The 18534-nt window shown below is 35.2% G+C and overlaps 1 protein-coding gene across 1 annotated transcript in view; it reads right to left on the bottom strand.

The window, feature by feature from the left end:
* LOC128030179 (CUB and sushi domain-containing protein 3) overlaps positions 1–18534 on the bottom strand; it is a 231452-nt gene that overhangs the window by 105477 nt on the left and 107441 nt on the right. Inside the window, exons 26-32 of the mRNA XM_052617664.1 lie at positions 17862–17988; positions 16339–16541; positions 14152–14343; positions 13429–13567; positions 11460–11647; positions 10948–11142; positions 5943–6059 (exon numbers count right to left, since the gene is read on the bottom strand). Coding sequence (XP_052473624.1) covers positions 5943–6059; positions 10948–11142; positions 11460–11647; positions 13429–13567; positions 14152–14343; positions 16339–16541; positions 17862–17988 — 1161 coding nt within the window. The remainder of the gene's footprint in view (positions 1–5942; positions 6060–10947; positions 11143–11459; positions 11648–13428; positions 13568–14151; positions 14344–16338; positions 16542–17861; positions 17989–18534) is intronic.

Here is an 18534-nt window from a genome sequence, read left to right as displayed (position 1 = left end):
AATGAATAAACTGAACACTAATCTGAGAAATTGAACTCTTTTAAACATGATAGCGAGTTAGCACATAACAGCCAACCATAAAGTACTAAAATAAATAGATCCGATTCAGAAACAAACAAACAATAAATAAATAAACAAACAAATAAACAACTCTAGCAGATTTCATCCTCTAACTACCTTGGAGTTCATGGTAGATTTGTCTTGAAAGGTTTAAACACTACCGCTAAAAAACTCGACAGAGTCGATAAATAGTATTGTACTTCCAGGAACCCGACTGCACTCTATTTACAGCTGTAGGAATTATATCTTACATGTCTGTGATTAACGAGTCCATTCAAGGTTAAACTACTGCAAAATTGGCCATCACATTATCCTATATGTCCTGCACAGTGAGTAATACAAACATAAAAATTAAAAATAAAATGTTAAAAATGAGGTCGACACCATATGCTCCATCAACAACAGAGAGTCCGCAGGTGGATTGGAGGCTAACCAGACTTCCACACAACAGAATGAAGGCAAGAAACGAAAACGCCTGAAGCTCAAACTGCAGCCGCATCCACAGCAAGGCCCAATGCTACAGAACTTCAAACACTCACAGACAACATGGATATAAACCCCCGTCACTTTGAAATGAACTTGGTGTAAATTATTTAAGGTGGCGCAACAGACTGTAGAAATAACTACGACAAACATTTGTGCTAGCAAAGCAGCGGAGAGCTGAAACTCTGTGACTCATCTCTCTGGAGTACGATTCTTCTCAGCATGTTCCCTGCTACTAACCCACCAGGCTAGCCACAGGCAATGTTCACAAACCCTGACGCCTTGCTTTGCAGTGACAATGAAGGAAAAGTTTTGCAGTAAAACAACTCTAGAGTTAATGCTTTTACATGCTCCTCTGCCCTCATCTTGACTACTGGCCCACATCAACTTAAAGCTGCAGTAGGTAACTTTTGTAAAAATATATTTTTTACATACTTGTTAAACCTGTCATTATGTCCTGACAGTAGAATATGAGACAGATAATCTGTGAAAAAATCAAGCTCCTCTGGCTCCTCCAAGTGCTCCTATTGCCATTTGCAGAAATACATCGCTCCCGGTAAGGAAACAACCAATCAGAGCTGTGGTCCGTAACTTTGTTTGTGTTCAAAATGTCGAAAAATTTATATAATAAGCAAGTACACCATGAATCCATTTTCCAAACCATGTTTTTAGCTTGTCCTGAATCACTAGGGTGCACCTACAATAAGTGTTTATATTCGGACTATTTTAGATTGCTTCGGGGATACCGCGGCGGAGTAACCCAGTACCTTTGTGATTCTTCATAGACATAAACAGAGAGAAGTAGTTCCGGCTATGATGTTCTTTCGCAAGACGCAAGCATTTCTGTTTATTAACCATTAGAGCGCCAAAAGTTACCTACCGCAGCTTTAAAGTGCCCATATTATGCTTATTTACAAGTTCATAGTTTTATTTCTGGGATCTGCTAAAATACATTTACATAATTAAAAAAAAGTATTATGATAATAATAAACTTTTCCTCATCGTGGCAGCACCTAATTTTTAGGTTTTTAAGTAAAAAATTTATTATTAGTGGATGATGTTGCCATTTGTTCACTCAAAAGCCATGGTGCATAAGCTCCAATAGCAATAATAATAGCTGGGTTTCCTTTCAAAGTTGCGAATTTAACAGAAATTGGAATATTGCATAAAATATTTGCGCATAAGCACTAATGAGTCAGAGAACAAAATCGTCACCTAACAGACTGGCAGTAAATATCACTAAGCAAAGTACAAGAAGCCACTGAATATTATACTTTTCATATATATTAAATAACTTGTACCTCAGAGATAGCAGAAGAAACACAATAAATGCAGGCATTGCTTTCAGACATGGAAAGCTGTTCGGGAATGCAGTCGTGTAAATAAGTTATGGGAGACAGTTATGCAGAAATATTCTGAAGATAGACTTTGCTCGGGTATTTAAGAATGACCATAACAAAATGTCGGATGCTGTGTAACGAGATCGCTCGACTTGTTAGTCAAATCATGCCGTCAAATAGTGCAAACATGAAATTTTTGATGTGGATGAATTTGGCAAATGTGTTTCCATGTCCTATTATATGCATTAACACTTTTTGGTCAAAAACCAACTCAAGTGAACTTTTTTCTCCCCTTGAAATGTGGCATTTCAATGACTTTTTCTGAATTGATGTCAAAATACACATACTGTAAAAACAGGGTGATGGAAAAATAGCTAATGAGGCCTACTATCAATCAGAAACTTCCCAAAAAATAACAAAAGCTTTGAGCAGGGCTATCAAATTGGTGGTCCACTGGCCAAATCCAACATATATATATAATATTAAATAAAGCATGCATAGGTGGCTTTTAATACTTGTTCAGAGCTTGGTTCTCCCACACTGGCATTAATTGCATTAACCTGAAGTTGGAGCGTGCAAAGGTGCAACAATCGTGGACGACCGATGTCCCCACTCAGAGATGGAAATGAACACGTTTGAGTGATAGTGTGTACGACACCATTGTTTAATCCGCAGCTACACGTGTGTGGGCGGCTGCAGTCGTTTGCCAGTGTTTGATGCAACACATGCCCGCGGGCACGTCCTCCCGCTCATGCGCACAGCCCCCATAGCGGGGCGATCCACGAGTCCTCAGGGCAAGATTTTTGCACTCACACTCTCTGGAACATCTGCCACCAGTTTAAGGGGGTGTGAATTTGAACTGTTGACAGGGTGCAAGCTGGGATAAGTGTGAGCAATGCAACTATACATCGAAGACATTGTGATTGGCATAAAAAGACCCGGGCACTGCATAAAGAACGAAGCTGTCAGCTGTGGTTTACATAAATCTAATAGAGTCCCCAATGCAGGCCAAGTAGCTCTCTCAACACTGCCAAGATTTCTCATACGCTGGAAATGCTGAGAGACTCTGATACAATGGCAACAGATTTTCTGCCGTACTGCACAATGTACGGTTGGTCGACAAGTTTATATCAACATGCACGCTGGAGTCTAATATGTTCAATTTATGCCTAAGGCAGTTGTGAATAATTCAGTTTTCCTCTCAAAAGACAGATGCTATTAAAAAATGTCTGGATTTATTATTTGTGACAGAATAATTAAAGATTTAAAGCTGGACAAAGAAACAGAGAACTGCCTTATTATTTCATTCAAAAGGTCCTGTATAATTGACAAGCTTAAATGAGGAGTAAATACTTCTGACAGTTCTGTTCAGAGACTAAAATACTGCTAACTTGGTGCACAATGTTTTATTGATCTCCAACATGACGCATAACAAAACAAAAAAAAGAAAAATAGGTGATTGGTTTTCTTTCAGGCCTTAAAAGTCACCATGAAACATCTTGCTTCCATAACATTTTACTTCTATAACACATCTACAAGGATTTAACGCAAAGAGAAGCTTGATGAGGAACTGAATCGATTGTGAAAAGTGGGAAAGCAATTATTTATTTATTTGTTTGTCTATCTTTGGAATAACATGTTTCAAAGAGTTATTCAAACCCATATATAGGCTATAAAATAAACATTAAAAAGTATATTAACTACAAAGACGTCAACGGATATACATATTCAGTAGTTTGGGATAAGTATAATTCTTCAATAAAGAAAAAAAAGACAATTTATTTGATCAAAAACAGGAATATCGTTTAATATTATTATAACTGTTTTCTATTAAAATATATTTAAAAATCTATATTATTCTTGTAATGCAAAGCTGAATTATCAGCAGCCTTTACTCCAGTCTTCAGTGTCACACATACTACCGTTTTTATAAATGTCTTTAATGTAATTTTTGATGAATTGAATACCTCCTTGCTGAAGAAAGTTATAAATACTCCAAATTGTTAAACAGTAGTGTATATTTAACCATGCAACATCGATAGAGTGACACACATGTGGCGGGACATTTGTCAAATCACTTGATTCCTCTTTCTTTGATAATATGTCCGCCCACTTTAAATATGTTCATCAAATATATTCTGACTGGCTGAGATTGTTTCAGCCGCCTGTCACTGCAAACTTGCCGGGTTAAGACACTAAAAAAACACCCTTACTGATAAACACAAAAGTCAGCCAGAAGAACAACTCTATGAATTTCTCTAAGAACAACTCTGAAACTGCTGATTCTCACCTCTTCATTCTGTTGCAGTTCATGAACCCAAAGTTCTGTCTCTTTCCAATGAATTCAAGTCGAAGAAAAACTGTTCAAACAATGTATTGGAATTATTTGCATAAAGCATTTAAACAAAAATATACAAGGCACTGTTCTTTTCAGAGTCTTAAAATACAACAGAGTGAAAGCCACTGACCATGTTCTATTTCAAATCTGAAGATGAAAACGCTGAAACTCTGAGATGAGAGGTTTATTTGAAGTGTTGGGAACTTCAAGTTTTGTTTGATGTGATATTTTAAGACCTTCAGTGGTTGGTGTTCTCTTTTCTTTATTCTGTGTCTCTCTTCCTACACAGTTACAGTTAAACGGAACACTTTCATAATCAAGTTAGATGCCCCAAGGCACGGTTCCCTAATTTTACAAGCATTCACAGAAAAACATTTAGTCAATTTAAAACAGACTTATGAATATAAACTTCTGCTAATTCAGAGGGTTTGAAATTGATAAATCACATGAAAGATGGGCTATTCAAATTCTTGTTAAGACAAATTAATTGAAGGATGTGTCATTTCACACTACAGTTTTTCCCACAAACTTGTGTCCTCTCGGACAGTTCATGTAAGATTTGAAACTGATGCTTCAAAAATTTATCAAAATTCATTATATATATATATATATATATATATATATATATATAAGGTGTTTGCTAATTATAAAATAATGAATTTCTCATTGCTGGTGGTCACTGAAGTTGCCTTTAGAAGCTCACATTCAGTGCATTTCATGCAGTGCATCAGTAGCAAATCTTAAGTTTTAGTAGCAAAAACAAACATCAAAAAACAGAGCTGGCATCATCTTCTCACAGTCCCTTGCTACAGTGGTAAACAGCTGCCGCTAGAATTCCCAGCGGTACATACATTGATGATGAAATCGTAATGTGGTTCAGAACCAAATAGTACAGTATGACAAGTGTCATCTAGCTCAGCTATAAACTGAACGATCAAACCAAGAGTCAAAAACAGCCTCTTCAGCACTTTAGAGTCACACACACACACACACGAAGATCCTGATCATTTGTGTCTCATCTCATTGTTTTATTTTGGTCCTGAACCTTTCCTAGGCTTGTTGGAGTACAATAAAGTGTCATTCGTGATGGCCCACAGCTAGAGAACACTATGAACCACAAAAACTATCTCAGTTAAAGCGCTGCAGGCTTGAGAGTTTAAGTTTCTACAGTTCATGTAAGGTCACTAAAGCATTTGCCTTTGTTCCTGAATGGTTTGGCATCTTGCCGTGCACAGTCAATGTCGCTGGTTACAAGCAAAAACTAAATAAATACGGACCAAAACACAATCCAAACATGTTCTCAGTTACCCTACAGAGTTAAAGTCCAAAGCATTTCAGAAGTCCTGATCCTGCTGGGCTGTACTGATACCCCTGATGTTCAGCAAAACGACTTAAGAGGCGGTCTGCAAAAAGCCGCTGGATTTTGAGTTTAGAAACCTATTAAAGCTAAAGAATTTCTGGCATTGTTGCAGGAATGTACACAAATGAACATTTCATTTGTGGCTACTGTGCCTATTCAATTACAGGAACTGCTAGTCTCAGAAATGTAAAGAAAGAACAGTTCCCCTCAATTTCCGTTTTTTTCTTTCTTCCTCACTAAAAGGGTTCTCTTCACAGCGGCACTTGTATGTTCTGTTCAATAGCAGCGAATGGTCTACTATTAATAAGCCTTGACGTTCATTTGTATTCATTTGCGGTGAGGTTGAAAGTGTATTTCTTACCGAACTCTCCTGGCACTGAGATCTCATACACACAGGATTGGCCCGTGGTGTAGTTGCGAGGGTAGTTTGGGGACAGAATCGTCCCCTCTGAACCCGTAGACCGGCTTCCACATGGAGCTGGAAGAAACAAACGAAGCTTCAGCTTGAATCCATGCATGTATATATTTAAAACACAACCAAACCTTTGGTTATTTTATGCGATTAACAAGACTTTAAAGGTGGAATATATAATTTATTGTTTGTTTTACAGACCAATTTATGTGGATCAGTCATTTTTATTTCTTGATTTGAAGCATTTTACATAGAACTCAAACTATTAGCCAGACACTTTTAAAAATGCAACATTTGTGGCGCAAAAACAATGAAAAAAACAAAGACGAATACATACATATACACACATACACATTTTATATATATATATATATATATATATATATATATATATATATATATATATATATATATATATATATATATATATATATATATATATATATATATATATATAAAATATAAAATATTAGATTAAGTAGATTAAATAATAGAAAAATAAATTGTTGCCCAGAAGCTGAAGAACTTAAATTGCTATAATGAAAAATAAAGGCTAAAAATAAATAGAAAGAAAGAAAGAAAGAAAGAAAGAAAGAAAGAAAGAAAGAAAGAAAGAAAGAAAGACAACATTACTCAAACTAAAATTAAAAACTGAAAATATATAATTCTAAATATTAATACATACTAATAGCATACAAATAATACTACATGTGGTGCATTATTTCCCTGAAATTGTTTAAATAGTATAAATGTATGTTGCCAACAATTATTTATTGATTTAATTATTTTGACCTACACATACTGTCACAAAAGTAGAAAAATGTTTACGCTGTACATTATAGCTGAATTATATTACACATGAAAAACTCTCATGAAACATTATTTATTGTAAAACTGCCTTGTAAAGAAATATGGATGTTAATACACAATCTACTTGCAGTTCATTTAAAAACATGTGGTATAAATAAAATGTTAATTTTTGTCTCAGGGCCAAAACTTTATTTTTAATGTTTTACGGATGAGTCCCACTCTAAGGATGTACCACAGTTATACAGAAAACAGCGATAGGAGACTCTATCTCATGCAAATGTAGAATTTTTCTAAAACAAATTTGTCAAAAATAACAAGTATATAAATAAAATACAGTAAAACTTTTGCGTTGTGGAAAGTGGAAAAAATGAGTCCACCTTTAACTGAATATTCATTTGAGAAGGAACTTTGTAACATTTTAACAAAGGCAACATAAAGTGAGGAGTAAATCTATATAATATGGCACAATATGACAGCTGCGGCAGGAGCGCTAGAGTTATAGTGAGCATTGTTAACAGCGCTCAGTCATTCATCAACCAGACAGAACACAATTATAGGCCTGACAATAATACTTTTCAATCTCACCCCCGAAAATACAACCTATAGGGTCTTTTTAAGATACAGTCTTTATCCTATCATCGATTAGAGGGACGTTTGAATTATTTCTTCACAATAGGCCAAACTATTTAACATAATGCAATACAGATAGGCAAAAATAATCATGACAAATGTGGGGTAAAAAAGTGATTAGGATCTAATGGAGCAGGCAGAAGCTTTCATCTAGTCATACTTTACAAAATATAAATCTTTCTTTGTAAGTGACATTTATAGCCATTGACTTGCACAAGTGGATAAACTGCTGCCCTGTTTGCATTATTTGATGGGAAATTCAAAGTCTCAGTGCGGATTTATTATTGCTGATCCCACAATATTCTGCGGTGAAATATTAATTTCAGAGGATTAGCAAACAAGACACGATGACAGAATCAATGCATCAAGACGCTAAAATCCTTCACTCCTGAGTCTAAGAACATCATCATTTGTGACTCATGTTATAATTGTTCATCTCTGCAGATGACAAGAAAAGTGTTTACAATGTTTCATGTCAATTGAAACATCTCCCAGTGCTAGATTTTCACAAATCTATAAATGTTTTTCTAAAAGTCCCTATATAATTAAGATCCATCTTTTCATACTGAAGGGATTCATACACAACTGTTACCAAAGCTTCAACATTCACTGATGCTCAAGATCTGGGGGTGAAACATTTGAGAAGGATAATGTACATTTTGCATTGCATTCAATACTGCCCTTAAGCTACAGAAATTATGTAAATGTTTCCCAGAACATAATACATGTACAATATACCTTGATCATTCAGTTCCAAAAGTTTTCTAAAAGCTTGTAGAGTTGTGCACATGTCTCTCAATTGTCCTCGGTGTGAAAACATGGATGCCAGAATCATACAGTCACTCTTGGAAAGGGGTCAGTTATGATGAAGATGCTAGAAAAACAACTAATGTGCAGGATCTGGAGGATTTTTCACAAGAACAGTGGGAAGCTGAACTGCTCATGACAAACAGCTTTCACAAAACAAAGACACAGTCATTGATCATCCAGATAATGTCACACATTAAGAATAAGTATTCATAGACTTTTGAACAGGGCCATATGTGAAAAATGCATCTAATTATTTTGTCTAGTGGACTATATGCATACATAACATGTTAAATAGCTTATACAGAGAGGTACTGAAAGAGGGGGAAAAAAATGAATGCAATTTTTATTTTGTCTAATTTTGTTAAAATTCTTAACATTTTACAGAGATACACACTTACACATAAATACACACAGCATATATGACTTCTGATCTAACTTGAACTGAAACTCATTTCTATCATTTCTATCTATATAATATACTGTATCTCTCAATAGTTACAATAGCCAATTAAAATCCAAATATCTAATTCATTAAGTCAAATATCGTAAAAATAGTTCAAATTATCAATACGTTTGATAACTAAATGTTATTTTGGCATCACTGAGATACTGTTATCATTTTTAATAACAGTTTGAATAGTATTTAATTATATATATATATATATATATATATATATATATATATATATATATATATATATATATATATATATATATATATATATATATAATTAAATATGAGTAATTTTCAAAAAATAAGAGAGATCATACTAAATGCATGTTATTTTTTATTTAGTCCAGTCCTTGTGGTTTGTGTGCACATGTGAGAGGATGACAGGCCATACACGAGACCCCAGCACAAACACATCCATTATTAATCAATGCTTGGCATTTTAAAAGACCTTTTTTTAATGTAATTTATTTCTGTGATGTAAAGCTGAATTTCAGCATCATAACTTCAGTCTTCAGTGTCACATGATCCTTCAGAAATAATTGTAATATGCTGACTTGCTGTTAAAAAATTAAATGAGAATTAAGTCGGATATTATTGGTGTTCAATTATCAATACTTTATTAGTAAGATTATTTTTATAATTAATTTTTTTTTTTTTATAATGTTGAAAGATGTTTTTGCTGCTTAATATTTTTGTGAATGTATTTTTTAAGGATTCTTCGATGAAAACAAATCAAAAGAACAACATTTCAAATATAAATATTTTTTAACATTATAAAATGTCTTTACATTCACTTTTGATCAATAACAAATAAGTCTTTAAAAACTTCTTTTAAAACACTTCATTTTCCAAATAAAAAAAAATATTAACAGATTAAAATAGAAAATAGTTCTTTTAAATTTTTATATTTCACAATACTACTTCATTTTTGATCAAATAAATGCAGCCTTGGTAAGCATATGAGACTTTTAAAAGCATTAAAAAAATCTTAGCATGTGTAATATATACTAGAATGGAGTCAGGTTACTGGAATGTGATATGGTTAAAATGTAAAAATTCATGTCATCAACCAAAAAGGAAAGTCCTTTCAGAAGCTGAGCAAGTTTTCACATTTTATTCAACAATTACAAAGCTTTGTATTATTTGGAATAACGAGATGACAGGTAAACCAGGAGCATGTTTTAAAACAGTAAACAGAGTAATTATTGATGAAACCGTCCACTGAGATCTGAATCCACTAAACATGCATCTTGTATGATTAGTCAGCAACTAGTTAGCCACACAGCTCATATGAGAAGCTCTGTGAAGATCATTGGAAAAATAGCGCAGAACAATGAGCCATTACTAAATCATTGTAAATTGTTACCCGCTGGACTGTTACCTAAAACCATCGCTTTCCACAGGATGCTTTTCCAACACATACTCATTCAAAGAGGGTTAGCAAGGCCACCCACACATGCACGCATGCATGCAGAAAAAAAGTACTCAGAAATCAATAGACCAGCCTTTGGTCCAGATCGGTACAGTATCAACTCAAGGATGTGTCAGACGCATTTTGCACAAACATGTGTCTGCACAGAGAACAAATACTTGTCATTGACAGATTCATGGGTATCTCTACCAGACTTCTCAACTAGCTTAACCAGCTTCTTCTGAAAGACCTTACTTAAAAATAATAATCTGACTGTGCATTATCATGCAAACATCTTAAATAGTAATATCCCATCTAAAAAAATGACAAAGTGTGCCTTCTTTCTGGGTTATTGATTTGCATCTAAACTCATAAACCAGACTCTTATAATGAGGTGATTTTTGCTAGTTATTATCAGGGTTTTGTTGACACTCACTGAAAGTTCACATGCATCCTCTTACTGTGATTACACCTAATCAGCCGACGTGGAAGTTCACATAAATGCCTTCAATGATGTTCATTTCTAGCAAAAGGTCATCACAGCTCAATTTAGCCCTTTTCTGACATTTTATTTGAGGTCTAACATGTGGCAGTTTTCTAGTAAGGTTTTTTTTTTTTTTTTGCAAAACATATTTTTCTAATTATTTTTTTCAAAAGTTATCAGTGTTTTGGAGTACTTGTAAACACCCTCATGTTGATCTGTTCACAAGAAAAAAAAAAGGATAAAACACGCAAACATCCCACATAGCTCCAAAAATAGAGCGTCATGCAGGTATTTGGGTCTTAAGGGAATGTTCTTCTCATATTCAGACACAGTTAAGATGGAAACGTGAGCGTACCTTGGCAGCTGGGCAGAGCTCTGTTCCACTCGGGTCTGTTGGTGCCGCCCATGACACAGGTGAGACTGGAATAACCCTGGAGCTGGTAGCCTGGATCACAGTGGAAGGTCACAGTGGAGCCCAGCTTATAGTCTCCACCCAACCGAGTGCCATTCATCACGCTGCCCGGGTCAAAACAAGCCTCACGCAGTTTAGCTATACGGGAGAGGAACACAAGACATATGGCATAAGATAAAGCTATAGAAGATGAAAAGATCGTAAGGGATAAAAATGGCAAGCGCTGAGTCACTGTCAGCCTTTTAAAACATTCCAGTTTGCACTCGAGCATCTTGAAACTGTATATCATGACAATCCTAAAGGAGCTGTTCACCAAAACATGAACACTCTGTCATCATTTACTTGCCCTCAATCGATAAAAATCGATAAGTGCATCGCTCAAGGGCACAAATCCAGTTCGAGAACGGCCCCTTTCGGGCTCCTTAACCACCAGACCGAAACAAAAGAGCAATTACCTTTGTATTCCAGATGGAAGCCCGTGTAGCTCACCGATCCATCGCTGCGGAAGGCAATGTGCATGATGTTGGAGCTGCTTTCAACCTTTTCAGGCAACTTGCTGTCTTGAAAAGTGCCGATCAGATGACTGTTGCTGTGAGGTCCATCATAGATGTACAAGAAGTCATAGTTGGGCTCAATGCTAAAACTGAGAGAAGACAAACACAATATACTGTAGGACCAAAACACAGTGCAAATGGTGATCTATCGACTACTTTTCTACCCAATTTACCACTGACTTGCTTTGCAATACAGATATCTAAATATTCTTAAACCAAGCTTCATTTACTTGAGAAGCAAAAACTGAATAGATCTTGTGATGTCAAAGGGGGAAGCTTGTTAAATTGTCATGTTTTACAGCAATCAATATTACCATTTCTACACTGCAAAATAAGAATTTAAATTTTTTTTTTGTCTCGTTTTCCAGTACAAATATCTAAAGAATTGAATAGCAGAATAACAATAATGAAGTGAATTAATGCTTAAAACTATATTTAAAAAAAAAAGTATTTTAAGCATAAACTCACTTCATTCTTATATATTTTAATTTAAGAATTTGTAGTTAATAAGAAATTCTTTTTTGTTTTCTTCTTTTTTTTGGCAGTGTAAAATGCAAATTGCTTTTAAAGTATGAAGGCTGTAGGAAAGAGAAAATAAGCAGCATCCTGTTATAAACATGAAAATTCATCAAGTGCTTGTTGACAACATCACAAGCTCCATCCAGTTTTCACCATGTGCCCGGCTGAGGCTGTTAAAACATGTTCCTGTGACCTTCCTAAAAGACCTTTAGGGTCATCTGAGGCAGAAATTGTTTTGAAGAGCCTTTTCTGTATGTTTCAGGTGGGGAAACATCTGATGTGGGTGGAAAATGCACATAAATGGCACAGTGATGCTTTGGGAAAATGTAGTCAGAAAATGCTCCACTTCTTATTAAATACAGCAATGAGAGCAGACGGCTGTTTATTGTCCCGGGACAGCAACAGTAATGCACCAACAATATGCCATTAATTTGAGACAAATTTGTAAAAACTGCAATAACGTCATTTCAGATTATGTCTTGCAGACCTCTCAGAGAGTATCTATCTTGAGAGATCTTTTTCCAATTACTACACTGATTGTAAAACGCCATTGTATGTCATATGTTAATGTGACTTTTTTTTTTCTTTTTTTGTGCACAGATCACAGTCTGATACCAGATTCTAATTTACAGTCTAAGATGGAACAGCTATGGGTCAGTGACGTGGCACGCATACTCACTTTATATGTTCAGATGTAATAACTTATTCAGAGAAACATTAAAAATGCACATCATGCTGACAACAACTTGAAAACATCTCCTCTATCATTAACCTTTTCAAAAATTCAGTTTGATATTTTTTTATGGTACAAAGTAAAAATTTCTAGGTGGTTTATTCATCTTGAGATGGATATATATATATATATATATATATATATATATATATATATATATATAATGAAGAAATATAAATATAAATAGTCATTAGAAGGCTGAGACATTTAGGGCAGGTTCAATTAAAGCAGGCTGGAATAATCTCTTCTTTTTAAGTAGTGATATAAGCACTTGAAATGAAATAAGGCAACATTTCTATTTTTCATTTAGTTTAAATTTACATTAAAATAACTAAAACTCAAATAAAATTATACAGATATACTTATAAGGAACAAGAATTATTAAAAATTACCAAAACAAAACAAATAAACTAAAATTAAAATTAAAATGATAAAAATACATTATTAAATAAAAAATAAAATATTAAATAAAAAGATTATTCAAAATATTATTAAAACCTATAATAGTATCTCAGTGATGGTTACAACACATGAAAAAGTTTCTTCTTTTTTTTGACAACAAAAAATGATCTTCCTGTTTTCAGAGTAATATTTAGTCCTTTAAATTGATGATCATACCTGATAAATGCCAAGGAAATGACGTAATCAGGGTGCACCGTGATGAACCAATCGCAGTCCTTGCTGTGCGGGTACGGATGGGGGAAATTTGGTGACAGAATGAATCCAGATGAGCCTGTAATATTTCCACCACAAGGAGCTGGAAGAGATTATAAAGTATATAAAAACTTTTTTCCCCACTCACAGTGTGCAAGCGCTGCTGTTTTATTTCAAAATGGCTAGATATCATATGAGTAAATGACCATCTTGGCTAATAAATCATTCAATAAATAGCTATAAGTCAAATTCAAATTGCTTCATTAATATTCATGAGCAAAGCTGATAGGTTCCCGCCCCCCCACGGTTCAAATAGTTCTAAAGCTCCTGCTTAGCCTTTAAAACCAGATTGACCTTTAAAATGAGTAAATGTGACTCAAACTTAAAGGCAGTTGAAAGAAAATAGGTTTCACAGACTCCTGGTACCCAGAAAATAAATGCAGTTTCCTAGAAGCATTTATCATGGGAAGTCTTCACCCCAGTTTCCCACAACCCAGAACTGTTGAGTGCAGTGATCAGAAATTTCCATCAAAGAGATTTATTATTTCAGGCCTTTTGTAAAGTGTTATTCAAGTCATTTCTGCTAGTTATTTTAGACATTTCGTCAGAGCTGACAAGTGTGAAATGAGAGGCCGTCCGTATTTTCTAGGCATCGTGCGGCATCGCTGCAGACTGAATGAATCTCACCGATACATGTAGGAGGACTGGGCTGCCAGTAGAATCTGTTGTCCACCTGAATGCAGGTGATCCTGGGCTCCCCTTGCAGGTCGTAGCCCGGATCACACGTGAAGGTCACCGTGTCGCCAGGCTCTTTGCCCTCTCCGCTGCGGCTGCCGTTCATGGGCGTCCCCGGGTCCCTGCAGGCGGTCGCCACTGAACCTGCAAAATGAGAACGATGACCAGCTGTGCTCACTTTTCACTTACCAGGATGACTCCGCAGGAGGTAGCATTTCCCGCTTGGAAATGAGGTTGCGTGGCCTCGGTAGCGAACAATGGCTCACTGGGGGCTCTGCTGAGCAGAACACCATCTAATACAGATCTGGAGTAAATCTGAGCTACAGTACAGCAGTCCTGCTTGACTGAAAAATCACTCGCTAATGGATGCAGGGTTTTTTTATATACTTAAGTTGAAAAAGCTTTTACTGTCTTCAGGCAGAGGAACCGTTATTTTGGCCAAGCTTCCTTTTTAGGCAATTAAATTCAGAGTGTTTTGTGCAAAAAGTAAAATGTAATAAAAACAATCCATGCATTTTTTTTTTTTCTAAATGAACTTTCTAATAAATTTATACTTCATTCAGCAAGGATGCATTAATTGAATCAAAGGTGACCGTAAATATATGTATGGTGTTAGAAAAGATTTCTATTTTCTATTTCTCAAGAGCAGTGTTGGGTATAGTTACTTTGGAAAGTAGTTAGTTAGGTTACAACGTTACCATCAATTAAAAGTAATTAGTTATGATACAGCGTTACCTATTCATAAAAGTAACGCGTTAGAGTACTCATGCGTTACCAATGAGTAAGCGGCTCACACATGACAGACACAGCCCCCGGCCCCTTTAAATGCACCTAGAAGTCTTGACTCCCGACAATGAATAACGTCATTCATCCGACTAAATTAACACTGCAGGATAACAATAACAGGAAAGACAGTCAGCAATAGGCTATTCCACATGGCGTTTTATTTATTTATTATCCCAGAACATATTATTAATCAAAATTCGCACCTACCCAGCCCGGGTAGCCTAGGCTACTGTATATTATGAGCACCACAAGATAACTCCTGATTTTTCTTTAACTTTAAATAATGCAGTTATCAAAGTACAAGTATGCTTACTTGTAAACACAACCTTAAACAGGCTTGCAGATTTAAATCCATTTAGAAATGATGAACAACCAGCCAGCCAATGATCTAACAGAAATTAACAGCTGCCTGTCAAACAAAAATGATAACAAACCGAATTAAATCCTTCACTGCCACACAGGCAAATGACAAATCGCTTAATAGCCGAACTAATTATTATTAAAGTGTAACTCACAGTCACAAGCCTAAATTCGCTTTAACACAGTCCTCTTACATTTACTCTTCAAAGTAGTGATTAAAACGTAGCAGAAGCAGATTTTCGAAACGTTTGTCCGACAGTCGATTTCTTTTTCGTTGACAAATTGAAAATAATGTGCGTACTCATAAACCAAACGCTGTCCTCTCTGCTATCTTGCCGGGAGTTCGAAAAAAAAAAAACCCACACACACAGGGTCAGGCGCAGGGCACAGACGCATCACAGCCATTGACTTTACGATCACAGAGCTTCGGCTCCGCTGATACATCCGCAGGTGGCACAGTAGACCTAGGCATACTGTCTGACAAAAAGCAGGCTGCAGTCGGGATTTTCCTTTCCTTAAAATAACGGATTACTTTTTTAAAAAAATAACGAAGTTACTGATTACTTACGCACGAAACTAACGCGTTAGGTTACACATTTCAGGAAAAAAGTAATTAGAGTACTCTAACGCGTTACTTTGTAACGCGTTACCCACAACACTGCTCAAGAGTGATAATAATAAGAAATGATAATTGAGCAGCAAAATCAGTCAAAACGATTCAAATTAATTGAGTCGGTTAATTTAAATTAAGGGTTTGGAATGATTCATAAAAGATGAATCAAACAAATTTTCAGCACATGAGACTATAATCACGACACACACCGTTATAGAAATAATAGTTTAGAACATGATATTAAGTTTTAGTCATGCTATGCACCCCTATTAAAAATGTTTCACTGTTTATCGCCATTAAAGCCTCATTAGGTTGAACTTTTTTTACTCAACACTAGAACTGTGTACTGTGAAACTCTGGTTTTAAAGAAAAGTACTCACTTGAGAAATCAATGGCAAATCCAGATTTGCTAATGTAGAAGTCCGTCTCAAACTGGATGGTGACCACATTAAGAGTGCTGTGAACACCGTCGGGTAACAGTGAACCACTCACTTCCTTCAGGGCCATCTCGTTTTCCGGATGCCCGTCCCAAACCTTCAGGATATCATGTGATGCCTCTGTGTCAAATGCCAAGAACTGCAGACTAAAATAAAAGAATAATATAGAGCCTGATTCATAATCATTTACATAGACTGAAATCCCCACACTTAATCAAATCAAATAAATAATTAGGTAGCACTTCATAATAAGATTCCATTGATTAAAGGGATAGTTCACTCAAAAAATGAAAATTCATTTATATAAAAATATGTTTAATAAATTTGGTAACCAAACTGGACTTCCATACAATTTTGTATGTTATTTTCCATACTATGGAAGTCAGTGGGGACCAGCAACTGTTAGGTTACCAACATTCTTTAAAATATATTCTTTTATGTTCAACGGAATAAATAAATTCAGAATTTTCATTTTCCTTTTTCTATCCCTTTTACATGAACTTCTGTAAATACTAACAAGACTAACATCTAAAGTACATAAACACATTATTAAAATCACAAATTGTATTTGTTAAAGGTAAACTGTGTCATTTCTATACTAACATCACCAAATCAACAGCTAATTTATATGGAAATAAATATAAATTATAAGTATAAATATAAATATATGTATATATTATAAGTGTTTCTTCATATTTTAATTGAAGAATATTTCTATTTATTCTATATTAAGCTTTTTCTCAGTTTAAATTCTAAGTCTTAGTAATTATGTTATGAGTTTTTGTTTTTAGCTATATTTATATTTAGTTTTCATTTATATAATTTAAGTTTTAGTTATTTAAGAACCTTAACTTCAACTTTACATTTCATGTAGTTGTCGAACATTTCTATTGCTATCTACAAAAATGACAAAATAATCAATGAACAAAAGTACCATAAAATAAACTCATATGACTGTTTGAAAAATGTTATTTAATTGTGGTTTCTAGTATGGCAAAAACTACACGGGACCTGAGCTTAAATGACCTAACAACTAACAGTTGTATTTGTATTTAATAACGTATTTACTAATGTTAAGTTAATGCATTAATAAGTTAATTAACTAACATTAAGTAATGGGACCTTATTGTAAATAGTTATCAATAATTATTTCAAGCAGACTTTCAATAATTTCTTTACTGAGTAAGTGTGTCTCTCATGCAGCACTGTAAACAGGTCAAAGACCTCAATCATACTGAAATAAGATTACATTTTCCAACATCTAGAGGTAGATAAACTTCACTTGAGGTCAGGGTCAATGCAAGCCTGACTCTCTCCTATGCAATATCAATGAATGACTTTAACCAGCTCTCTAAATTCCCATTATGGCTTTCAGCACTCTGTGCTTCGATACCACTAAGGCACTGACAGTAAGCGTCAGGCTAAAATATCAATTAATCTCTCTAACAAGTGACTTAATGAGTCACCTGACAGTGTTTCCGGAGTCCACCTCAATGGTCCATGTGCAGCGGAGGTTGTTGTCATATGGGAATGGGTATCCGGGAGACAGTATCCGTCCGGATGACTCACCTTTAAAACTTCCCCCACACTCCGCTAGAACAGATCAAAACAAGAAGTTATTGCGCTGTCAACTCCCACCCACGAAGATGATGTATTTGGTCAGAGCTTTCTTTCTGGTTTTAATGATGAGCTGCGGAGACTCGGGCCGGTAGAATCTCTGTTGCTGGATCTGACACGACCACACCACCCCCTCACCATCCCGAAGTGGCCATGCAACAATGGGCCGTAATTATGCATTCACGAGATGCCACTTTTAACTACGTTGCTTGTGCATGTCATTAATTAAATGTTAAATCTCTGTCCACGTTATTTATGAGCTTAGTCTTGCATGAAAAGCTGTGGACCGCTGCATATATCACAAAAAAAGGAAGTGTTATCATGTTCATTACAGTAGTCTCAGACACAATATCTGCACTGCATTGCTCATTAAGGCACTTGTTTCTGTAGCGCATTATGGATCAGCCAGATGATCTCACGATCAAACAGGCTTCCTTGTGACAAAGACACTACTGAAATTAAAATGGTCATGTAATGAATGCAGAGACAGCTCAGATGGACAAGGAATAGAAAGCTGGCCCC

Source organism: Carassius gibelio, chromosome A16, assembly GCF_023724105.1.
Source record: "Carassius gibelio isolate Cgi1373 ecotype wild population from Czech Republic chromosome A16, carGib1.2-hapl.c, whole genome shotgun sequence".
Classification (NCBI taxonomy): domain Eukaryota; kingdom Metazoa; phylum Chordata; class Actinopteri; order Cypriniformes; family Cyprinidae; genus Carassius; species Carassius gibelio.
The sequence above is the reverse complement of the archived record's forward strand: the minus strand, read 5'-3'. Positions and strand labels throughout refer to the sequence as shown.